We start from the raw sequence: 25,658 nt of genomic DNA, 5'->3' as shown, positions 1-25,658 counted from the left end.
AGAACATGAATATAGGCCGCGGCCCTTCATTAGCCTGCATTATTATTAGGGTGGTACCCAGAGGAATTTTGCTGCCAGTGGCGTATCACTCCTTCTGCAAATTATCTCATATCCCGTTAAGGAAAGAGGGCCACACTGATGTTTTGGTTTAATTTCAGTACCTTGCTGCTGAGATCTTGAATGGGTATTTGCAAAGGCAGTCTGGCATGAGCCACCCAGAAAGGTGACTGTAAACATGAGTTTGTGCAGACTCAGTTTTATGGGGGGAAAGAGTTTCCACTTCGTAGGTTTTTACCTAAAAACAACAGAAAAGAAAACAAAAGAAAAATAGCATCCAACTGACACGTATATTGAAAATTTAAGCCATCATTCTAAATTCCAGTGAAGATCTGAAAATTGAGCTGGTTTCTTTCTGCCTCTCTCCTTCGTTACTTTGTAGTAAAAGTTCTTTCCTTATCACCAGTTATCAGCTGTATCAAAAGGAGATAGTTTTGCTCATGATGGGCAGAAGACTCTTTTTAAACAGAATATAGAAGTGCTTAACTAAAATCCTGCAGTATGATGAAGCAATTCAACATTCTTTGGGGCATTATTGATGAATATTTCAGTATTTTTAGTAAGGCACAAGTAGAACTTGTTTTTCTGTCCTGAATCAAGTAGATATATGAGCCAGAGGCTTCGGTCAGTGGAAGGGTGGCTTTGACTGTGAAGATCTTTACATTTTCCTTTAGTGTTCAATTCAACAGCTGTTAGCTGGGATCTCACTGAAGGCTGTTACGCACTAACAGCTGTTTCAGGGTTTCTGATTATTTATAGTATTTGTATCATGAGACAGCTCAGAGGTGTCTAGGATGGTATTTTCCTGGGTGCTGATGAGTGAGCACTGAGGCAGCCCTCCCACAGAAAGTTCACGATCCAAGCAAACACTGTATCTCAGTGGACTTAATGGGAAACCACGTGCCCAAAGCATTTCTTAAGCATCAAAATGCTTCTCCTTTAAGCAGCCTTACAGAATTTCCTGCTTTCATTTTGCTAGTAATCCATCCACTATTGAGAGAATTCTCACGGGCCAACTTCGCATATACATTAAACCATAGAGAAGGAGGAAGCAAATGACCAGCTGCAGGTTTGCAGTCTCTGAACTCATTATACATGGTAGCAGAAGCAATTTGTCACTGGCAGAGTCATCACAAGTGCCCTGTTCAGGGAATACACTATTCCAATACAATTCTTTGAACAAAGTGTTAGAGATATAATGAAGTCCAGAAGGATCTTACTTGGACAAATACAATTTTCAGGTATTCCTGAAGTGCTTATTGTTGATTGGACTCTGCACTTATCCCAGATTAAAATCCCATGGCAGAAAACCCTGCTGGAAACAGTGGAGAACGTAGTGGTTATCTTTCTTTCTGGATGAAGTATATTGTCCATGAGATAACAAGATGCAGGGCCTAGGAACTGGCAGCCTTGATGACTGAATTAACTTTGAAGTCTCTGGCAGCCTCTGAGGCCTCAGAAGACACTGCAAAGACTTCCTTAACAAATACTTTTGTAATGATAGTACAGCTGAAGATTGTTTTCAGTGACCTCCAGCAGTTAATTATGGGATTACGACCTGCAGATTGTAAGGTTTAACAGAGCTGCTCACAACTTGGATTTTTCTTTTGTAATGGATTCAATCAAAATTAATTAAAAAAATACGTCCATTCCTTTTTGGACCATGAGTTTTGCTAAGAGGTGGAGTGAAACTGATAGGTTCTGCAAAGTGTCTCAGTCTCATAGCACTAGTGTTTCCCACACAGAAGTACACAGATGTTACGTTTCTGAACTAGTAAGAGGGTCCAGACAAATTTGTCATCATTGTGTCATGGATGGCACAGCTGTAGTTTTTTATTTATTTGCCCATCTGGGTGGTGGTAGGGCCTTAGAGTCACAGTTTTGGTGTTGTGTCGGCTGCTGCATGTGCACAGAACAAAGACCCTGACATTTGCAGAAGAAATAAAATCTTATTTTGGAGAATGCAAAGCATTTAGCCTCGTTGATACTGAGCAGCGCAGAATTATCTGGGTTAATCGTAGGTTGGGTAAGAAAGCATTGCATTTCATCAGTTTCGGAAACTAAATGTATTCATGCCTTCCTTAATGATTTCTCAGTAGTTTTCAGCCTTGACATTTACGTGGAGGTATGGTAAAACAGGGCACTGATACACATAATCATCATGAGAAAGGGAAACATCCAACAATGTAAGACTGTCTCACAGTCTCAGACATTGACTGGAAAAACAGCATCTGGTTCAATGTATCTGTAGGCACAGACTGTCTGCAAGGGCTTTTTGTTCTTTAAACAGAGCTCAGATGACAGGTTACTTTCTGGAAGAGGCATGGTAATCTGTCTATTTATGTACTGTCTTTGAGAGATGTAGTCTCAAATTAGGACAGGAGTTGGGAACTGAAACAAATGGGCTCACAGAAATGGGAGACACCAGGATTTTTGGCATACAGGCTTTTTGCAATGAGGTCTTAAAATAATTTTCAAAAAATGGAATAAAATGAGCCTTGTTGTTTTCATAGCTGATTAAACTGAGCTGACATCTCATCCTGCAGACACGAGCGTACTGCTTGATCTAACCTATATCTGAAGAGATGTATGACATTCAGTGAGAGTTAGAAGCATCTTTATTCTTCCTTTGGAGTTACGCCAGTGTTTAGTGAGTGCCTGCCTTTAGATATGGGCAATCCATCCCTGGGAGTTGATAGAGGAAAAGCATTTGATTCATGGCGGTAGGGACCCTGCCCTGACCAGCTTGCAGCACTCGACAGTGCCCAGGCTTTGGCAAGACCTCCAGCTGCTCACAAGCAGTTTCCCTGAAAACAGAGAGTTCAATAAGCCAAATAGCTTATTTGGGCCCTGGATCCCATATCCATGACCACCCCGTTCAGAACACAGGCAGAAGGGTGATAGTAGTGGCACCTCGTTGCTCTGTGTCTTCTCCAGCACCCTGAGAAAGTTTGCTCTTCATTTCTGCCACTTGACTTGGGTCATGCTCCTGACCCATCTCCTGGCCCCACTCTTTGTCCTAAGCCCAGTCCAACTTGAGACCTCAGCACCCATCTCCCTTGCTCAGGCTTGTTCACCTGCCTCCTGCGGAGACCTAGGAGGGACATTGCTTTAGGAAAGACTCTGTATTCCCACATCCCTCTTCTGAAGGTAAGGGAGGTTGTACCTCAGAGTTGGAGGCCACAGCTACTATTATACCATAAGTCTCTGCCTTTCAGGTGACATCCAGACAGTCTTCAACACACCTTTGTGGTAAGCCAGTGCCATGCAGTTACGCACATTGAGATTATGCACACCAGAAGAGATGAGAGGGGCTCTGAAAATAAGCATTCAGCTTTCACCTGGGGCAGAGATAGAGACCTGCCACATATTTGATAACTTCTGTTCCATAAAGCAAGAAGATGGATTAAAGCAACAAATATTCATCATAACCCAAGAACTGCTCTTAAAATTCTCTGCTAATTGCTGGGTGGGGCCAGAGTTCACAGCTTTGCTAACCCCATGACACTTCATGCTTTGCCACCTGCATCTCTCAGCTACTCTTTCCCAACCTGGAGGATGTCACACAAAGTGTTAGCACTAGGTGCCAGGATTTTGCTTAAGTATCCTGTAGGAAACAGACGAAAACTTTGCATATTTACCTAGGTAGTCTCTATAAATTATCATGTGAAACTGGAGACACAGAAGATTCTGTGTCAAGATCCATTTTCAGTCATAGAATCATAGAATAGAATCACAGAATGGTTCGGGTTAGAAGGGACCTTAAAGATCATCTAGTTCCAACCCCCCTGCCATGGGCAGGGACACCTTCCACTAGACGAGGTTGCTCAAAGCCCCATCCAGCCTGGCCTTGAACACTTCCAGGGATGGGGCATCCACAACTTCTCTGGGCAACATGTTCCAGTATCTCACCACCCCCACAGTAAAGAATTTCTTCCTAGTATCTAATCTAAATCTCCCCTCTTTCAGTTTAAAACCATTACCCCTCATCCTATCACTACAGTCCCCATGGAGTGAACCTCCTCATCTCTCCTGTAGGCCCCCTTTAGGTACTGGAAGGCCGCTATAAGGTCTCCCTGGAGCCTTCTTTCCTCCAGGCTGAACAGCCCCAACTCTCTCGGCCTGTCTTCATAGGAGAGGTGCTCCAGCCCTCTGATCATCTTCGTGTCCCTCCTCTGGACCCATTCCAACAGGTCCATGTCCTTCCTGTGCTGTGCAGTCTTACATCTTCCTTCTTTCATCGTTGTGGAGATGCTATCACATTTGCAGCAGGCCCCACCATAAGCGTATTGCAAGGAAGCTCATCATCTGGCATTGCTGTCACAATGCTCACGTTGCATTTACCTATGCTCTTTGGTGGCTACCACACCGTGTTGTTTCTTCTAAAAGATTTGCCCCATATCAACATCCATATATACTGGAAGTGTTTCCTGTATCAAGGGCTCTGTCTATACCCTAAGTTTAAAAGTGGACAAAGGCACAGGTGGAGGCACACTTGTCCCCCTTGATTCGTGCATTTTCTGTGCATGCTGTTTGTGGCTTGCTGCGGTAGAGCTCAGACTCATTGCAATTGGGAAGTGAAGCACTAAAGTGAAACTTGGACAAAACAGGCTAAGCCCTTTGCAGCTGGATATACAAGAACCTGCAGGAAAACAGGGTGTGCCCAGGCTCCCCTACCTCTTCTGAGGGCTCCAGTCTTGGTGCAATGTGCAGGTGAGTGCCTGAATGTACCAGTATGAACAGAACATACGTCTGGATTACAGCAGCGCTCAACTGGCAGCATGGACATAATCTTAACATCCTCCATTTGTCTCTAGATGACTCTCTCTTACATCTATTGCACATGACTCTTTTATTATAGGCAGTTATCTTTCATTTCCAAACTTCTGCAGGTCAATAACCATCTGGGGATTGATTTGTTCTGTGTACAGCACATCAGCTGGTCCCATTACACGTAATTCAAATGCTTTCCAAACTGGTAAAGCTCGGCTTATTTTCATTTCCAGTCCCCAGCCATATAGTCAGAGATTGTTTCAATCACTGCTTGAATTCTGCAAGCAGAAGTGAAATATTCTGCAATTCAGGACAGGTCAGTCTGTAGATTTGTCCACCATTTCAACGCCTTGTTTAGTCAGCTGGATGAATTAGACCTGGTAAGCATGTAGCAGGGTATAAAAGAAACCCTTCATGCTCCGCAATATCAGCCTTGTGTATTACGTATACTGTTTAAGTTTCTTGGCATAGGTAAACTGTCCACTGTTTTCTTATAATTGGGCAGATTATAACAATTCTTATAATTTTTATAAGATTATTCTTACAATCAATTTCTTATAATTTCTTTTCTATGCAAAACCTGCAGTCTTTGACCTTGGTTTTATCAAGCCTTTTTCGCTTCATCCCTGAGTTGGGATCCACCTTTTCATCAGCTGAGTCTATGACTCTTTTCACAACCACAGCTTTAAATGCATGAAGAAACCAGAGAGGTGGAGCAGGGCTCTGCAGAAGGGTGCTAACTCATCACACAGCCTGCCCGCAAGCTGCACCATACAGTCTGGGCTGAACGTGGAAAGCAGGACACAGTGAGTATATCGTCCATCACCTACAGATCAGGGTTTTTATCCTGAGGAAAGGAAGAAGACCAGTAGATACTGAAAAACAGCATGCCTCTGAATCAAGAGATGAGCTGTAACTCTTGCTTTGTGCTCAGGCACCTGATACCTGGCAATGGCCTTATTTCTTTGTGTCTAGACCATCCCGTGCTCCTCCTGTGCAAAGTGCCCAGAGGAACTGGCATCAGTTGTGCCCTGCAAACAGATGCCAATAAAGAAAGATCACTGAAGAAAGGCAGAAAGGAAGCAAGAAACATCTAACTGAAGTTTTTTGACAGGTGTAGGATGCTGGAGATAGTCACAGTCTTCCCCAAAGCCTTTTGTTCTTCTGTTTCCCAAGCAGCTTCTTCCTTGGAGTTTTTCAGGTGTGCGCCCAGGCAAAAACGTGATGGGGAAGAGCTGAGCTCAGCTCAAATTAGCCACTAGACTGCTGTGGCCTGTGGCATGCCTGCTCCTCCCTTAAAGTAAGGAAATGCGCCGTTCCCCTCGGCCAGTGAAACGACAAACATGAAAGCTCCACTCCCAGCCAAATAAGCAACTTTTTTCCAGCAACCAAAAGCTGCTGTTACATTCTTCTGTTTCCAGAAGGTATCTTCATCCGCCCTTGACCCCACAGTGCTCCTCATTGCTCCCTGTGTCTTTATACAGAGTGGCAGGAGGAAGAAATGACACAGAAAGGGTGATAAACCTAAGCCACATTCTCAGTCGTATGCAGTATGCAAAGCCTTTCTGCTTCGGTTTATTCCAGAAATGGGATGTATTGAAACCCTCTATCCCTGCAGTACAGCACAGCCATTGCTAGTAACAGCCCGCAGGTTTTGTACTGAGTTTGCAAAGGCTCAGGGCTGGCGCTTGTCAGGCTTGCTTTGCCTGGACTCTTATCTACCGGCTTGTTTTAATTTGGGTGGCTATGGCTGATTTGTTTTACTTTGATTACCACTGTGTGGTACAACCGCAGTTTTATACATGTAGCAGTAACAAGAAGCTATGCTGTGCACCAATGAGATGTTCACAACTCCAACTTAATACGCCAGAGTTAATAGAGTTGAATCATAGGCCTGGTATGACAACAGAGGCCTCGAGAAGTGGAGGCACAGGATGTGGTGGAGAGGACAGGCATGGGATGGTGAGAGCTGGGGCACAGGCTTGACTCTGGAGACCTCACAGCTACAAACAACTCACCTATGGTCAGTTAAAGAAATGCAGATAAGGAGCAGGACAAGAACGGTTTTAGGGGTTGCAAAAAGGACAAAGAAATAGTATCTTACATGCATATAGTCATCATATGTAGTAAATCTGGTTGTAAAATGAGGTTTCAGTCCAATGAAGAAAAAACAAGGTGTAAAAGCATGTTAACTATCATGAAAATGACCCCCAGAAGATTTGAGGAAGAAGAAACCATCACCATCAACCTCACATTCCTCCCACTGAAGGACTCCAGATGCTGACGATTCCCTGTAACACCACCACTCCCACCAGAATGAAACCACCAACCTTACGACCCAGATAAGCAAGGGCAGGCGGACCATAACACCAGGAATAGAGGTAGAAGTTAAGAAGTGTGTACATAACATTATTATTATTATTTTTATTATTATTATTATTATTATTACTACTACTACTACTACTACTACTTTTATTATTATTACTTTTTCTGGATAGGAGTAATTTTCTATAATAATTAGACTAGGACTAATAATGATTTTTGGATTACAGTGATAAGATTTCAGTTATACTAACGATAAATTCTTGTCTTTATATATAAGGTGGGTTTCCCTTTTGCCCAGAAGCAATATTTTGAGCATAACACTGTAAGAAGGTTCCCAAATAACTCAGAAACACACTATATTTCTCACAGGCTCACAATAACCAAATCACTTTATGAGATGAAATCACCATCAAAATCTGAAAAATGCATCTGCCTGGGAGAGGTCTAAAGAGCCTGTTTGTCTCAGCTGAAATGGTAAATGGTGTTTTGGGGAAAATCAGCTTTTTTTTTTTCAGTTCCAACCTTCAAAACTGTTCCTGCTCCTTTGGAGGCTCCCCCAAAACTGATTCTGCTCACCTTCTGACCTACCCTTTGGCCAAGATAGAGGCCACAACAAATACCTTATGAGTTAGAATACATTATTTTTAGCCACAGATCAAAATTCAAAGAAATAAACAGAAACTCCCAAACTCCTAACCTTCTTCCAGTTCCTCAATAAAGCTTTCCATGTTAATGTCTTCCATTTCTAATGGGTCTGTAGTGTTTTACAGATGCACTCTGTTTGTAATAAAACTCAGAAGAGATGCACTGCCATCAAACATGTGCCTTCAGCTTTTCTAAACTCCTGGAAAAACCAAAAGAGACCAAGAACAGGAGCCAGCACCAGTAACAGATGTTACACAAACATCTGTAATTGCAGATGTTTTAATGTCCTGGACATCCGGGACCTGTGGTGTAGCGGTGATTGCCATAACCCAAGTGGCCATTCCTGATTCTGGGATTTCGGCATCTCTTTTCCTTGGAGATACTTGCAGAATATTTTCTCTTGAATTTTATGTGTCTCTGTGCACATTAGGTTTGACGTTGCAGCCACCCCTCAGTGATTAAGGGCTGTCCCTGAAAGAATCTGGCTTCCTCGTTTCTGCTCTCCTGCCTGAAGACTCCCGCACTGTCCCTTGTGCCAGACCAGATGCCCTGCAGCCTCAGGGTCAGCTGGGTCAGCAAGCAGAGGGAGTGCCAAATTATCCTTTCTCCATCTCCAAAAAAACCATGATGGAGTTTCTGGTCCAAGTGAGCCTGTGAGCTTGCAGTCGCCAGGCCAGACACAAAGAAGGAAGGGGCACACGCAGCCCAGGCTGCATCTCCTGGGGGCTGGATGGATAAGGAAGGGAAGGCAAAAGATCCAGGTCTGCCGTGTGCCACAGCCTGCAGCAGGTGAAGTGCAGAAATTCATTTGCATTTCACTGCAAAGGGACTGCCCAGCAGTGACTGCCCAGCAGAGTGGCAGGAGGCATTACGAAAGCTGCTCTGCTCAGTGATCACCCTGCTGTAGAAGTGGCAGAACCACTTTGACTGAGATGATTACCATTGGTGATGGATTTAGCATCAGAGAAGATGACTGTGAGCCTGCCTGTGCTGGGGTCGATAAGCCATGGATTAAGCTGGGAGTGATAGCATAAGGCTACTTGGTACTAAAACACTAAGCCATAATGTCCCGTGAGAGTGTCTGCACGCTGAACCCCTGTGGAGGAGCCAATGCACTGTAATTCCCCTCTCAATGTACCAAGCACTAACTTCCCTATACAAATGTACTCTGCATCTCAATTTATCATAGAATCATAGAATATCTTGAGTTGGAAGGGACCCATAAGGATCACCAAGTTCAACTCCCTGCTCCTCACAGGATGACCTAAAACTAAACCATATGACTCAGCGCGTCGTCCAGATGTTCCTTGAACTCTGACAGGTTTGGTGCTGTGACCACTTCCCTGGGGAGCCTTATCTTAACACCTATAGCAGGTGAGAGTTGTTTAATGGCTGTAACCCCTCAGCAAAGACACAGCAATTCCTCATTCAGTGCCCAGCCCCATCCGTGAGCTGCTCTGTAAAACCGGGCTGTGTAAAGTATGTGTGTGTGTGTGTGTGTGTTTTTTCCCATATCTGTGACACGGAAACAATGAAATCCATGTAATTCCTAGGGTATAGTCATGATTTACGAGTAGGAAAAGCTCTGTGAGAGCTTTAGAAAAAAGAGCCTAGCCACTTAAATACTAATTCACCTCTCTTCTGAGTACTTTGGGTTAGCAACTGGAGAAACTAAATGTGTCTCCAAGTGCCTGAGTAATGCCTAATCCAGAGCATGCTTGAGCCAGTGGGAACCTCCCTGTGCACTTCAGTAGGCTGTGCAAAGGAGTATGTAGCAGCATTTCCATGCACAACCACAGTAATGGTGGGTTAAAACTGGACATATGCTTGCTTATTCCAACTGTATGAAAACTGGCCCTAAAATGAAATGTTTGGGGTATGGACTTGAACATCCAGAACTTTGGGAGATGTGCTAGATCTAGATCTAGCTATTTTAGTGGCTTTGGTTTTCTCTTTGGATGAGATGTTCAGATTTGATACTTGAATACTCTCCAGTTTGAATATACTGAATATATGTTTATCTCCTTGCTAAATGAAAAAAGAATTCTTGATTTGCTGTATTTTCCATTTTCCTGTCAAGATGGTGAGATGCCATCTTACTGCAATCTGTCGACTTATAAAATGCATGGAAGCCCTCCTTTCTTAAACACAAATTGCCATAAGGGGTGCTGGGTTAATTTCTTTCCTGTTAATTTAATTTTGGTCAGGTCTTTCTGCCTCATCCAACAGGCACTACTCCCTCAAGCCTGTAGGCCTTGGTCCTACATGTCTTACCAGGGCGTTGCTCAAGTCTGATTGCTTAAACCCACTTCCCCCCATTAAAACCCACTCTGACCCTAGTCCTGGAGCATGACATCTGAGAAAGGTTTAGAACAAAGCTCTCCAAACGCCAGTGGGGTTTGGCCATTAGCCTTTTGTTTATGAACCTGCTGTACAACAGAGAGGCACTTCAGATATCCCCTTGCTAAACAAAGGCAGGCGTTTAAACCGAGCAATATGCTTTATGACTCTGGGCGTAGTTCCTCCGCATACCGTTCGGCTCTTTTCTCTGCAGGGATTAATGCTAGCATCTTAAACATTACTAATGCCTTATAGACAATCCATTACCATCAGTATCTCCTAAGTGGCTACCCATACCATTTTTTGTAAAATAGGAATCTCTTCCTAATGCTATGGCTACCAATCCCTTGATTTCCCGAGCATATAATCATGTGTATTATCAGCTGTGGAGCATTTTACACTGCTATATATTTTTTACTGTATAATGAGCTGCATGTGTGTGAGTGACATGCAAAAAATAGATTAATATTGCTCTTGCGCTATCTTGTTATCTTGCTATCTTGTCCTTATCGTAATAACACTTTGGGATTTGATGTATTAGCAAACAAAGTCTGGAGATTGCCAGATGGCACGGTATGGAGCTTTGGAGCCCCACGGTGCGAGGCCCGGTTACTGGAGACTGCCATTAAGCTGCTTCCTTCTCGAGTAACAAAAGTTAATCAATATCCTTTATCATACCAGATTTCTAACTGACTCATTGCCGATCATATAAATGGTCGAGCAGCACTTTTCCATTTTTGCTTGCAGGTGTGCCCCAGCAAAAGGAGGGACAAGGAGTACGACAGGGTGGAGATCTAAGATGTGCTGACGCGAAGTATGAACTGCACTTGCATGGAATGGACAAGCTGTGCAGGACTTCAATGTGGACCAGAAGTTTTGGTTTGTTTTGGTTTTTTTCTCTTTTTCCTTTCTTCTGATCTTTGTGTGTTTGTTTTGATAAGGATAATTTTTTTGGTTGTAGTAAATCTAAGTTTAGTAAGTGTTATATCATGGCTGTGATTGTAAGACCTTTTGTAATAATAGTCATTAGCTCTATAATAACCATAAGTATAAGCAGACAATCTAGGATATGGAATAGACAGCCTTGGGCTTTTGAACAACATGCTGATGGTTCCCCGATGATAAATCACACCAAACCAGACAATGTGATCTGTAAAATGATACAAGGTTTTGCTCGCATGCATAATTTTTCTCACGTGACTACCTGTCTGCCTCTACCACATACCCCCACTCAGGGGATCCCCACAACAGCTCTCCCCGTGGATATAGGTAAAAATTTAGATTGGCTGTGCAATCAAAATAAATCTATTATTTGGGGTGAATTTGAATGGAGGTGGACATTTAACAATACATTAAATCGAACTTCGGTTTGGAGCTTAAATTGTTCCTATGCCCCCCTTTGTCAGGACCATAAAACTGTGGGATGTAGAGGCAAACAAAAACAATTCTTCCAACAGCCGTGTTCTAAACACCCTTGGGCAGATACATGGTATGGGGATAAGCCGTACTGGGGAAAACATTTAATCCTGAGGTACGTGGAACCAGTAAACACCCAGTGGTGTTTTGAGATTCCTTCAACACCCAGTAGTTCATGTACATGGTTCAATGTAATGCAGGGGCCGCCTGCTGATTGTTTATGGTCTCATGCCCTTGAGGAGAGAACAGATGACAGGAAGGATTGCTACCCTTGGAGGTCTCAACAAAAGACCTCAACACAACCCCACGTAAAAAGCCCGCTGTGGAGTTGTACATCAATTGTACAAAAATCATGTTTTTGAAAGATGAATTGACTGCTGAAAGTGAGAGGAATCGGAGGTTACAGGAAAAGTTAGATCTGTTGTCAAATGCTCCGACCCCTCCTGCCCAAGTCAAGAATTTAGTTATGTGTGCCGATCCTGATACTTGGGATGGGGATATCTGGGGTGACCCTGATGATGAGCCCACGGGGGCAAGTAATATTGAAATTCGACCCCTCATTAAAACAGAGGTGCAGTCAAATGATAGAAATAATCAGAGATATACTACAACAGGTATCACCCCGTGGTCTGTCCCCGAGCTTGCTCAAATGCAAGAGCAATTTTCACGCAAGTCAGGGAAAAGTGCAACTGAACATTTATGGAATGTTTTGCTAAAAGGAGGAGATTGTATCTTGCTGAGTGAGGAGGAAGCTAGAGGCTATTGGGGTCCTGGTGTATTCCCGGATGGGGGGGTCTGTGGGGGATCAACCCTTAACACTTAGAGTCACCCACTGGGCAGGGGGGAGGGATTCTAGAGAGCGAGGCGAGCCACTGGCTCTTAAAGCTGCTGGGTTGCCCGGGCTAGCTGAATCAGTACAAAAGGCTGCCTGTATACAAGCCATGTATGAGCGTGGTGGGCAGGGCTTTCCCCTTGCTGCTCCGGTGGATCCAGTCCACCTTAAACAATTGATTAGAGGTCTCCCTGATGCTGTGAAAATGTATGTGCAAAACCTAAAGGAAAAGATTTCACAGGCAATTGACCATAATACTCGCAACCCCCATTAGCGATGGCAGGCTGTTTTAATTTGGGGGGGAAATTATTACAAGAAATAGTGATTTATGGTAGAGACATGGGTTGGTTAGAGGAAGGTTCAAATACACAGCGCCGGGTCCGGCAGGCATGGTTTGTTGTGCGTAATAATCCCCGTTCTCCTCGACAAACCAATTCTCGTTTTGACCCTCAGCGTAATGAATTGTGGAGAAAGGCGTTAGCATTAGGAGTACCCCGATCAATGTTACATGGACAGTCCACAGAGAATATTCGTATAATGGTAAACTTGGTGGAACAGCCTATTAGCAAAGCTACAGAATGTACTGATGCTGTTAAAACACAGAAAGATAAAGCCCCTGCTCCTGCGAATCCTTTCTCAGACTTAAGGAAGGATTTGATTGATCTAAAAAACTAGAAAGTGCGGGGGGTGTTTTAGGCTGACCCACCCGCGTGATATCTAACCTAGAATGGCCTAACCATTTAAGTGATCCACACATTGTTTTAGATACTGGCCCCCGACGAATACCTGTACATTTTCTAATTGATACTGGAGCTCAAATAAGTGTTATCACCGAAAAAAGAGCAAAAAAGACAGGATTAGTCCCCACCCGAAAGAAAATAAATGTAGTAGGAGTGACCAGAGTCCCTGAAATCAGACCAATTGGTGCATTGTGTGTCTGGCTTCCAGGAGAAAGCCGAATGACTAAGATAAAAGTAGTCATTCATGCGCTTACTGCAATGTATGAGCTGATCTGGTTAGACACGAAATGCAGACAGAAATCCGCCTCACCTCTCAAGCTAATTTTAGTCTCTCCCTCTCTTCTCTCTAGCTGTGTGTGTATAAAATCACTCGCAGTCTGACAGCGTTCCAGTAACCTGTGCCACGCGCAGAGCGGGATGTACTTACTAACCATCTGCTTGCATGGCATGGGTTAACTGAGCCTGTGGGATTGTGCTTACCTAAACAAAACCACTGCAGTGAGGGGAAAAACAATGAATGGGTGGAGATGATCAGCCCATGCATTCCAGCTAGTGCAGTCCAGGCAGCAATGACAGCCTGAAGGTTGCAGCAGCATCGGGATCTGCATTCCAAGTGCACAGATCTTACAGTCTGGAGTGATTCTACGTGGAGCTGCTCTTTATTTGCTGAGCCATGGCCAGTAACCAGGCCAGCCTGCAGGATGATCAGAGCAGGCACTGCAAGTTCTTATCCTATATGTTCTACCAGGCTGTGAGAGATCACAAGCCTGTGTGGATGCTGGAAGACATGAGAACTATGGAATATTTTTACTGGGAGGAAAATGCGAGCCTAAGAACCTACTCACCTTCAGAAGCCCTTCTCTATGCAGTGGTGCATAATCACCTGCCTTATGCTCAGTATCTGCTGTCTCATTTTCCAGAGGAGGCTCTCAAGGTGCCTGGGGAACATTTCTGCTATTGCCCTTCCTCTGCTCCTCACTTGGCCATGGCGGTCACATATGACAGGAGAGATATCTTGGGGCTGATCATCAAAATTGCACACAAGCTTCCTAGCTTGAACTCCTACATCAATAGGACTGGCTGCTTTCACCTGGAAGATGGGAAGACCCCCCTGCACCTTGCCTGTGAACTGCTGAGGTCAGAGACAGTCCTCATCCTCCTTGGGAATGGAGCTTCTCCCAGGATAGAGGACAGTAAAGGGCTTACCCCGCTGGACGTCATCCTGGAGCAGATGTGGGACTCCAAAGTCAATGTGGCATCAAAGAAGCTCTGCCTCGACTACCTCTTGCTCTTCATGCCCAACCCACAGTTTAAGATGCGGAAAGTTCTGCAGGAGCATCCAGACCACTGGACAGCTTTGCTGGGGGAAGACAAATTCAACAGCCTGGTGGGGAACACACCTGCTTCTTTATACCTGCAAGCTATGCAAACTATTCTCCAGACTCTTCCCCCCTCCCACTTCCCTAAAAGCATCCAGGAACTACCTATACCTCAGGCACTAAAGCCCTTACCATCCTATGGCAAAAAGCTACCGACAAAAAATGTGGTAAATGTTTTTCCTTGACTTTATTCACTGGGTCTTGGATTTTCAAAGGCAACTTAGGGGAGCTGGTCATCCACCACCCTCTGCATTTTAGTGTGATTTTAGTACTTAACCTATTAGGCTATGCTGGAAAATCCAATATTTTGTGACAAGATTTTAAATGTCTTTTCTAATTGATTGCAGGCACGGCACTTTTAAAGGCAAAAGCCTTCCTTGTTTTCTGTTTTGTTGTGCATGTGAAGGGTTAACTGTAGTCGAGACTGTGTTATGTTTGGTTTCTTAGCTGTCAGCTGGTATCGGTGTATCTGAATTCCCAATATGATAACTGTATCCTGCGTAAGGTACCTGGGTAAAAAGGAACTATGTGCCCAGTGGGATTTTCAAATGGTGTAACTATGGGACGGTACCCTGCTAGACCTGGGAGAAATACCATCCCGTACCAACAGGGTTCCAACGTCACGTTTCCTTTCTAACAATGATCCAGCATCATCTAGTAATAACCAGAAAGTCCATGGCTGATGCTGCAGGGATGCAGAGGCAGTCCTGCAGGGTACCTGATTTTACTGAGTTACTTTACAGCAGGTCATAGCCTGGAGGGCACGAGTTCAGAGAGGGATAGTAAGTGTATATTCCTGGTGGGGGGGGATAGAGCCCTGGTGGGCGAAGAATTTCGAACAGAAAGCACCTTGTCTCACCTGGGAGTGAGGGGGTTAAAGGCAATCCCAGCCCTGATGCCTCTACAGGCTCTGCAATGGGGAAGGAACCATTTTCCCTGCTGTCCAGTAAAAAAAATGAAAATCAGAGCAGGGCCAGTGGAAGCCCTGTCCTTCACAAGTGACATTATTTCTCCTTGACTTGTGTTTCAGGGCTGAATGTATCTCCACAAGAGACTCGAGCTCACTAACTTGGATTTCCCAGTGAGTCTCAGAGCCCCTGGCATTTGCTAGTAATCCTAAGCTGGGCTATGTTGTTCTGCTGTTGAAAGTTGTCACTTGTCAATTAGAGTATTTTTGCCACCTGGGTCCAGATAGAGGGCCTGATCCTGGAAAACACGAAAAGTTCCCGTTGACTCCCCTGGGCACTGCAGGCAGGGTGTGTTTGCAGGAATCAGGGCTGGGGCTGCCCTGCCTGCTGGGGAGCTCTGCGCCTCGCTGCCCAGGCACAGCCCTGTCTGCTCTCCCAGCCGTGCTCAGCACCAGTAGTGTCAGGATCCCAACTCCCTTTGGGGGGATATCCCTTATTTTGGACCCCAGTGTTCTCCTCTCTTTGTTAGTACAACCCTCTGCTCCACTGAGATAGCGTAACCCATTTCCCCAGATCCATACTGAACAGCAGTGAGGAAATCACTCATCACTTTAAATAAATTTGGAGCCAAAGGCTGTGGGGCACAAACGCCTTTTAGGGAGGGTCTGGCTAAGAAAGGGCATGTGTTCACATCTCAATCGCTCCGTGCAAAAACGGTTCGTGCCCCATCTGACTAATTCCCTGCCTGTGCCAAGGTGGCTGTGCTTTTCCATCAGGACAGGGAGCACTTCCGCTTGGTTTTCCTGTGTGCGGGGTACCTCCCGTGTGCCAGGATGCTGGTGATGCCAGCCATGGACAGGTGGAGATTTCCTGCAGGTCTGTGCATAGCCAGCTGGAACATCCTTTTGGAGAGACCAGGATGCTCCTCCCAGATCTCCCTTCCCATGTGCTGTGGAAGCACCTCAGTGCTGGTGCCACCTGCACTGAGCTATGTGAAGATGCAGTCTTGCTTGTGAGATGGAGAAAATGTCAGCCCAGCCCTAAAAGTGGCAAGCAGGCCACGAAGGGGTTAAACCCTTCTCCTGAAATCCCACATCCCTGGTGCTGCAGTGTCCTTCCACCCCTGCCCCTGGGGACCTGCATGTCTTTCCCCATCTGTGTTTATTCCTCCTTGTTCGATGGGGGAGGGTGATGAACGGTGGCGGAGAAATTCAGGGTCAATCTTGGGCGAGAGTTTTGCGGGGAGGTTGCTCTCGCTCGTTGGCTCGGCAGCCTCTGCGGCAGGCGGAGGCTGTCACAGCTTGGGAAGCAAAGCAGAGCCCAAGGCAGATTTGCATTACAAACGGTGGCTGAGCTGCTTCTGCCAAGCCCTGCAGGCTCCCCAGCCCTGGCAGCCCCCCCAGCCCTGGCAGCCCCCAGAAACCCAGAGCTGGAGGCAGAGGACAAAGCAGGTGCTCGCTGCCTAAGGCTGATGAGAGCTACTACCGAGAACACGGCCCCTGTGGCACCCCTGGAGTCCAGAGGAGCAGGATTGGGTTTGTCCCCAACAGCAATGCAGTATCTCATCCGGATGTCGGTGGGCGAGAGGCGGAGGAGGCTGGTGATGGATATTATTAGAATAGTAATTAGGCCCCGGGAGCAGAGATCCTGGAGAAGGAGGGAAGGGAAATCATTAACTGTTATTGCACTGGCTCGAAGCCACGAGAGTTCAGTGATATAGAGAGTTTCAGAGAAGACAGGAGGGAGGGGAAGGCTGTTCAGCTTGCAAATCAAAGGAGGCAGGCAGGGATTCTTGGCACTAAGGAGGTAGCACTTTCTCATATGGCAGGGGGCTGTACCCAGAGAGCCAGAGCAACCCCCGGGGAGCAAGTGGGTCTAAAATGGTGCAGGGATCTCTTGTTGGCTGTAACGGTTGTGGATACTTGCAAAGGTCAGGGTTCAGGCACTTCAGGCTTTATGGGTGTATTTGTAGCAGGCAGCAGGATGCCTGTGTGCATGCATTTGTCCATGCGGGAGGCTACCCCCTATCCACTGGCCCAGACAGAAGACAAGAAGATTCTCAGCAACTGCTCAAGAAACCAAATTCTGGGGCATATCTGCATCTGGTAGCACAGCCTGGAAAGCCACTGTCCCCTTGTTGGCCAAAATGCGAAAACTCTGGTGCGCTCAGCCCAGTGTGCAACAGGCAGCTACCCGCACTGGAAAGGTCACTCCACAGCCCTCTCATTCTTCCTTTTCCTGACCATTTTAATAAGAAACCAAGCACCAGCTGCTGAGCTACCATCAGACCTCCATGCGTGGTCCCACTGGGCCAGAGTTTAGGGCCATTAGCATTGCGGTGACAACTCTTTCCATCGCCTGTAGCAATACATGTGCAGGATGAGGTGTCCTTCTGCTGGAGTGGAGGAATCTTCTTCCTAAACCTGGTTTGCTGGTCTTGTGGTGACCTGCCTGTTAGTTTGAGATCCCACTTGTCTTCCTGCTCAGTACAGTGACATGACATCAGATAGAGCCAAATCTACCTCACCCCTGTCTGTGCTGATTTTTTGTTCTCCATTCTTTCCAAGCCAGGTCATTAGGAAAAGTAAACTCAAAATATTTTCCACACTTCCTGCAACCTGACAGTCTGTAGTCTTGAAAAATCCCTATGCTTGCATGACAAATATGTTAGTGACTTTGTAAATCAAAAAGGGTGCTACGTGCTGTGTAGTGATGTTTACATTTTGTATATATACATACCGAGTAAGTGTAGCTAAGATCTGTATTTCTGAACTTGGGAAAAATAAAAGCAAGAGAGAAAGGGGAGAGGGTAAAGTCTTTGCTAATCTTTGGATTACAGGTTGGCTTTGCAGGTTACATCTTTTTAATTTCAATTTTGAGGAGTAGCATTGTAAGGATCTGAGTTGTGCGTGTATGTGCGTGACTTCAGTTTCAATGGGTATCACTTCAGTGAGCCCGGCGAGCGACTCGGTGTGTGTGCGTGGCTGCGGTGTCTGCGCGTGTGTGTAAAGGCGTGGGTGCGTGTGTGCACATGTATGTCTATGTCTCTGTCTGCCCTCTCCTGGTAAAACTCAGAACTGACTTACCATACTTACCCGCTCCAGTATTTGTACACATCGGTGATCAATGCCTTAAGAAAGCAGCCTTTTCACGAGATGTGTGTGTCCCAAGCTCGGTGCTGCTAGCAGGTAAGGACATTTCTTCTTCTCTTGTAAAGAGGCAGCAGCAGCTTTGCTCTTGAAATGGGTGGTTTACCCCTAAAAACCAAGCACAAGGCCTTCTGCTTGCCAACAAACACAACCATCGAAGGGTTTGTGATAGTGGCCACATTTTATTCTCAAATATTTTTTTTTTAGTAAAATCTATTAAACATACATCTTTGTCTTTCTTTTCTCTGGGCTGCCAGCAAAATTCAGCCACCTCTGACTCCCTAACCCTATGCTTCTGTCTATTTCTGCAGCACCATTAGCAGGAAGGACAGGCCAGATTCTGACCTCAGTTACACCTCTTTACACCTGAAGTAATGCTTTTTAGGTCGATTACATCACTCCCGATGTTTGTTGGTCTAAAGGAAAACAGAAACTGTTTGTGCACTTATATTCTTCAAGGCTCCATAACTCTGACTTCAGCATGTAAATAATGTGACGCTTAATCCCTGAAAACATTTTTTACATTTTTCGTACTTTGAATGTATGTAGATATATAATTTCCATCTCTCTAACACCGATGGGCATTTCCCTGTTCCCAGTTCCCTTGGCTTTTTTGGGATCGGCATGACAGTGACAGATGCTGTTGTTCACTAATTAAGAGCGAATGTTGCCATGCCCAAGTACAAATGAATGTTCATTGTATGATATGACTTTCTTATAAAGCCATACTTTTGTAATTTTGGTTTCTCTTTTTTAGGGAAAAAAAATAATCTTCCGTATAATTGTGTTTGTACATTACTCGCTGCATGATTAAAGATAAAAAGATTGTAACGTGCTGGGAATAAAATATATATACATATCCTGATACAATTAGGTACATTAGCTGTGAAAATCATTTAATCTGATTGTATTACTGTAATAAACTTGCAGTATAAACTTGATGTGTCTTTTATTAGCCAGTTGGTCAAAACCACCCACCAGTATCTATTGCTTTTGCTTTGGCTCATCTTGGTGTTTGATGATTTCATGCTGACTGCTGAGCCATTACCTCCAAAAACGGGATCTGAGGAAGATAATATTTTCCTTTACAGGCTTGCAATAGCTGGCTGTGCTGCCAGGGGATGACCCCAAGTGATGAGGTGAACCCACATTTCACTGCTCTGCTGCAAGGTGGCGATGAACGAGAAGAAGGGGCTCAACAGGGGCGAATGGTAATCGGTTTTGGAGATTTTCATCTTTTAGGTTTGAGTTCAGCTCATGGCAGCTTATGACAGAGCTGTTTCCAAAGTGCCAGCAGCCTCCTTTCTCTCTGGTTTGTATGCCATCAACAAGCTCCTTTCCTTCCTCAGGTTTTTCTCTGTATAGAAAGATGCCCCGGTAAGGCTTCCAGCACCAACTCCAACTTCTCCGGTAGGCTCAGCTACTGCTGAAGGTCCTCAGGCAGATGTGCACCTCGCACCTGCTGTGCTCTCCTCGGGGTACCAATCCGCTGGCTTCTGTGCACAAACACAGACCAGCCAGCTCCTCCCCTACCCTGCCAAAAATAGCTACCCAAAGCATTTCAGATGATGGGTAGCTGTTTTTGACGATGATGATGATCACGGGGCTTGGACTCCTCTGCCAACTGTACCCACAGATCTCCTCAGTGCGCACTAGTACATACAAGCTATAAGCAAAGGAGTTGGTACTTTACCCTGTGCCTGCATAATAAGTTATTGGTTTCCTGGAAGAATGCAGAGAGGGGAATTGTTTCACCAATCTCCCTTAAAGAAGGCCAAGACTATCTCCTTTGCCTTCATAGTGGGAGGTTTAGCCCTGACTACTTCACCACAAGAATGCAGTTCCCAAAGGTAAAAGTTTTCTGGCTTATTTGCTTCCACCTTTTCCTGTATGTGAGACTGAGAATCTGATTCAGTTTCTCTCGTGCCCTGGCAGCTCCCCTGAGGCCGACCATCAGGGCACTAGTGAGTGGCTGTGGCGGCTGAGGGAACCCTGGGCTGATGCATCCCTCAGAGCCGGTCTCACACAGCTATCAGTTTTTTTACAACTGTAGTTAGTTGTAGCCCACGCAGCAGCAGGCAGCAAGAGAGGTACTGAAATAGAGAGAGAAATGTAAAGGGTATATTCCCTTGTGTGGGAGGAAAAGCACTGTCAGAAGCAGATGATGCAATGACCGAAATCCTGCCCACACCTCAGTTACTTGAGTGCACCTCCCTGAGTGAGTCACCCCAAATGCAGCTGATAGGTCTGGCGTGTCCCACACTAGCCCGTGTCTGTCTGTCTGGCCAGCACAGCAGCAACGCCTTCTGGCAGCACACACTGCGTTTTACTGCACCACCACGCTCAGCTGATGATATGGATGATTCCACGTGGCCGTCGGGATCCAGCTCCCAAGCCGCCCACAGTTGTCTCTAGCACTTGGGAAGCCGCTCTGAAGCCAAGCAGCCAGGTTTCTCTGGGGGTGACTCCCAAAGGCTGCTTGAATTGGAAAAGCAATCGTAATTTTCCCGACTGGGTCCCAATTCCAGCCGTAGCAAAGCATGTTTGTATTTTTCTATGGATCTCCTGAGAAGCAGAAGTTTATTGCTAGTGGGAGAGCTTTTGGTGAGTTGGAAAGAGAAGACCGCTGTGCTCTGTACAGCAGCTATGCCCACCCACGCCATCAGATGGGCAGATTCCTGTGCAGAGCTAGGAGGAGGAGGAATGATTATCACAGAGGTGTCAGGCTCACAAAAGAAAACCTGGGAGAAAAAAGGGAAGAAAAGTATTGTGAGAGGCAGTACGGCAAGATTCCTTCTGGGAAGCAGCTCCTACAGTTGAACAGAAATAGGGAAAATAGTGTGGAGAATCCCAAACCGCAGTACAAGCCACATGAAGCACAAAAGCACAGAAACCACCCCCTGCCGCTTCCTCCTGGAGCTTGGCTTCAGGGTTAAAGAAAACGTCAGGTTCCAGCCTCGAAACTGAGGCAATATAATGCCCTCACCACCCACATTCTGGCTGACATCTGGCTCAGATGGACTTTGTCTCAGATGGAGATTGTCATGAAGTCTGGCATAAGGAAGTCCTGGCATAAGAGACACAGGTCCATCCTGCTGCTGCCCACCTGCTTCCTACCCCTGCCCTTGGCCAAGCAAACCCCAGCAAAGCCGGGTCACGGTGCTGTCACACCAGAGCCGGTGACACCAAAGGGGGTGGGGGGGCTCTGGTGGCAGGAATGAGCCAGCAAGCAGGGGGTATTACTCCTTTCCAAGGTTGCTTTTCACTTTGTCAGCAGAAGATCTTGTTCTCTGATGCAAAATTAACAGGGGAGATCTCCAGTAATGCTGAACCAATCCCTCCCCTCCATGCTGTACGTTATGTGCGCCTGAGAAATACCTTACCTGTCTCCTTAGACAGAGCAGACTTGGCAAGCTTGTAACAGTGAAGGCTTCTGAAACAGGAGAAGATGAGGCTGACAAGCGTTAGAAAAGGAAATAATCATTAGAGCTGACTGGAAATTGATGTTTCTATTCCGCCAAAACCCGACAATATTGCAAAACACGCTTCCATTCTGATTCAGAGTGAGAACTCAAAATACCAAACTTGCTATGGATTCAGTTTTACAAAGAAGAAAACCGATCCAGATCTATCAAAATGTTTTTAAAGAATAGCAAAATTTTTATAATGTCGTAATATTTTGCTTTTTATTTTTAATATTTTATCATATATTGTAATGTTAAAGCACTATAAAATAATGAAAACAGCATGCATTTAAATTCCTCAATAGTAGCACAATTAAAAAAAAACCCACAAAAGATAAAGTCAAAATTTTCTTTATCAAAGCAAACTATTCTGATAGCTGAAAGTCTCTGTTCAGATTTTCTTCTAGCAGAAATTTTGTCCAAACAGGAACATAAAAACCACACTGCTGGGTCCGCCCAGCACCATGCTGCACTTTCTGCAGTGCATTCCCTGCTTGCTCCCTCAGTACCCACAGCTGTCGGACCGGGGACGTTAGAGGGTACATCCTTGCCCAGTCCTTTAGTATTCATCTTTTGACCTGGTGTCCCAAATTCGTCTGATTCTTTTTTGAGCCTGTTGATACAGCCACATCCACAACACCCCCTGGAAGCAAGTGACATTTACCTGCACCAAAGCTCATCTGCCACTTCTTTGCCCACTCAGTTTAGTGCTGTCCTTCAGGTGTCTTTTGCTATCTGTGGGGTGTTTGCATGCTTGAAAAAGGCCAGTGCCACTGCAAACACAGAGATTTCGCTGTTCACTCCTTTCTCCAGTCATTGGTTATACATTAAACAAAACTGGTTCCAGCACTGATCCCTGGGGGACCCCACTGCCGGCTCTTCTCAGTGATGACCACTAAATCCCACCCTTTGCCGTGCTGTAACCCGCTTTCACTCCATGAAATAATACCTCCGATCGCATAACAGCTTCATTTCTTTAATAACCTTTGGTGTGGAACCTTGCCAACAGCTTTTTTAAAATCCAAATACATTATGTTCACTGGATCTTTCCTTTATCCTCTATCCTTTTAAGTCAGATAAGTAATTTACAAACAATTCAATTTTTATGAAGTACATTTTGCAGTAAAACCTGTTCTGACAGGGGACATCAGGAAAAAAAAGCATTGTCCATCAGAAGGACCTAAAGATTTTTATAAATTGTGCGAAGTCTCCTTACAGAAATATCTCCCCCAGCGTGGAATTGTTGCCCTGTGTGGGATGGAAGTTGGTAGAGCAGCCCAATACCTCACCCTGGTACTTCCCCGTCCAGTTGTCCTTTCCACTGAAGACTTGGAAAGTTAGATTTTAGGCTTGTAAAATACAGCAGTGCATATACAGACCTGAAATCCTTATTCTATATACATCTGTCTCTGGTACTGGGACAAATACAGGTTGGACTGCCTTTTCTACTTCCATCTCTCTCTAGCGACCTCATCCCAAAACTTTGTGAAGAACATTATTGCGTTATGTGTACATGATATCCAAAATAATTAGGTCCAGTTAATGAAAGAATTACTTACAGGGTCTCTCTCAATGCCTGTCCCTCTGGCTCAACTCCCATCACAGCGTAAAGCACATTGTTTTGAGATTGCAGGGGCAATACAGACAAGATCTTTAAAAAGTCTCTTCTGATTTTGAGGCTTTGCCTGAAGCCAAAAATGAGCAACTACAGGACAAAAATCTGTTCTTCTGCCTGGCAGGTGTTAGGCAGTGACACTATAAGGAGTCTCTTCTTCTGAGTTTACAGATCTTAGAGAGATGCTATTTTCATCTGTGATGCATATATTTTCTCACCAGTATAGCTGACTACTTGATCAAATGTTTTTTATGGGACTCCTTCTGTGGGTAGAACTGAGTTTCAGTGATAACTACAGGCTTTGGCTTACTTCTGTACCAGCCAGCAGAGCCAGCATGGTGACAGACAGAGATAAAATTACATTCCATGCATAATGTGGGATTTAATGAAAGGAACACAGAAACAATAGGAAGAAAGAGCTCTGCCCAAATTAATTTTCTGCTTATAGGTGTGTTCCCTAAGCACTCAGAAATCCGCGTGCTTACTTAGACCACCTCACTCGGATCTGGTGAGCTTCAGGAAGGTGTAAGGTACGGTAAGTAACCCAAATTTGGGATCAGGGAGGTGGAAGGTAGCTTTTCCACAAAATCACCCAGCTCTCCTTTTGCAGAATTACCAGGTTCTAGAAGCAGATTTGTGCTTTGTGTTCTTTGGAAAACAGGAACCAGGTTTCAAAAGGTCTCAGTTTTACCCCAAAACACATCATCATCATCCCTTCAAGTATAAAACATCAATTAAATTACAAGGTCCAAACCTAGACCTGTCCATGCCCATTCTTAGCCCTCTTTTGCAGATGTTTAGACCTGGGGAGCACATTCCCTCATGGCCTGAGCCTTGGCCCCCACTGCCTTGGAGGGGAATTGCACCCAAATTTAATGCTCTAATAATTAATGCACATGATATACAGTATACAGCATGAAAGCACATGCAAGCACCATGGCTGATGTGAAAGAGGAGGACCTGCATGAGTCTTACTTCTTTTTCTCACTCTCTCTTTTGCTCTCTGGGTAAAAAGACCCTGCCTCAGCCAGGCAGGAATCCAGGAGTAATGCTGGGGACAAACAATGTCCCAGTTCAGTGCTGGTGCCAGCATGACAGGTTCTGGTGTAGTCGCCAAGCCTCCACACTGGACCTGTTGGTGCAACTGCTCTGTGGTTCAGGAAGGCAAATCCTTGCCTTTAGGAAGATTGGCTCAGACTTTAAATAGGCGACTGAAGCTTTAGTTTGTAGTAGCTACTGCTTTTATTCTCCGTGTGGACCTTTATACCATCCTCAATAAAATCTAAAAACTGTTGAAACTGGGAGAGCTGCTAATGAATATGCTCTCACTGGCAAAAAGCAAGAAAAAAAAGAGTGCATTTTAAAATGAAAGCCCTGCGTTTAAGTTTTACATTTCAAATGCTTTAAGTGTTCTTTCTTCTTCTTTTATTCCTGCAGCGTGTCCTGAAAGGTCAGTTTTGCTCACGTATTGTTTGATTTGCTACATGGCTCCCTGCATTTTCGCCGTCCGGTTCTCAAATCGCCACCGCTTTGAAGTGGATCCATCTAGACCTTTTCATCATCAGTACCGCCAAGAGCCCTGTGGGGCTTTTGAACTCAAATGCCACCTTTTATTAGAAGAGAAAATAAAGATTGTAACTCATAAAATGGACGAAACTCAGCTGGGCAAGGCAGGATAAAAATAAAAGGGGATTATGAACAACCCTCCCTTCCCCCAGGCTTGTTGGCTGCCAGAGCTGCGGCACATGAAGAAGTAAAAACAGTTCTTACACCTGCTACCGATGATCATTTCCACACACCGCAATTGGCTTGTGGGTTTTGGGCTTGTTTTTTTAAAATATTTTCCCGAGCAAAACTGAGCATCCCGGCGAGTCCTCGGGGCTGAACACCGGCGCGGCCCGGCCTCAACCGGCGAGGGGCCGCCGCGCCGCTCCCAGCCGCAAGATGGCGCCGCGCCCTTGCCGGCGGGAAAAGCGCTCAGTGGCCGCCCTGAGGGGAGACGGGGCCCTGACAGG

The 25,658-nt window shown here is 45.3% G+C and overlaps 1 protein-coding gene across 2 annotated transcripts; it reads left to right on the top strand.

Annotated features, from left to right (window-relative positions):
- The first annotated feature begins 10,135 nt into the window (after positions 1–10,135).
- LOC134512624 (ankyrin repeat domain-containing protein 9-like) lies at positions 10,136–25,182 on the top strand. 2 transcript variants are annotated; one of them, XM_063328141.1, is made up of 4 exons: positions 10,136–11,019; positions 14,049–14,674; positions 19,656–19,775; positions 25,081–25,182. In XM_063328141.1, the coding sequence occupies exons 1-4, from the start codon at positions 10,977–10,979 to the stop codon at positions 25,117–25,119; spliced, it is 828 nt and encodes a 275-aa protein (XP_063184211.1). In that variant the 5' UTR covers positions 10,136–10,976; the 3' UTR covers positions 25,120–25,182. The 2 variants fall into 2 exon arrangements, with proteins under 2 accessions (XP_063184211.1, XP_063184210.1); XM_063328140.1 differs by having other exon boundaries at positions 13,479–14,674; positions 25,081–25,177.
- Positions 25,183–25,658: the final 476 nt, after the last annotated feature.

The sequence above is a fragment of the Chroicocephalus ridibundus genome, chromosome 3 (assembly GCF_963924245.1).
Source record: "Chroicocephalus ridibundus chromosome 3, bChrRid1.1, whole genome shotgun sequence".
NCBI classification, from domain to species: domain Eukaryota; kingdom Metazoa; phylum Chordata; class Aves; order Charadriiformes; family Laridae; genus Chroicocephalus; species Chroicocephalus ridibundus.
The sequence above is the reverse complement of the archived record's forward strand: the minus strand, read 5'-3'. Positions and strand labels throughout refer to the sequence as shown.

Excerpts from the sequence above, each read along its gene's own strand:
- LOC134512624 (XM_063328140.1), top strand. The coding sequence starts at position 13,802 with ATGGCCAGTAACCAGGCCAGCCTGCAGGATGATCAGAGCAGGCACTGC. Across the intron at positions 14,675-19,655 it reads AGCTACCGACAAAAAATGTG|GCTTGCAATAGCTGGCTGTG; the intron begins GTAAATGTTTTT and ends TTTCCTTTACAG. Across the intron at positions 19,776-25,080 it reads GGGCTCAACAGGGGCGAATG|CGTGTCCTGAAAGGTCAGTT; the intron begins GTAATCGGTTTT and ends TTATTCCTGCAG.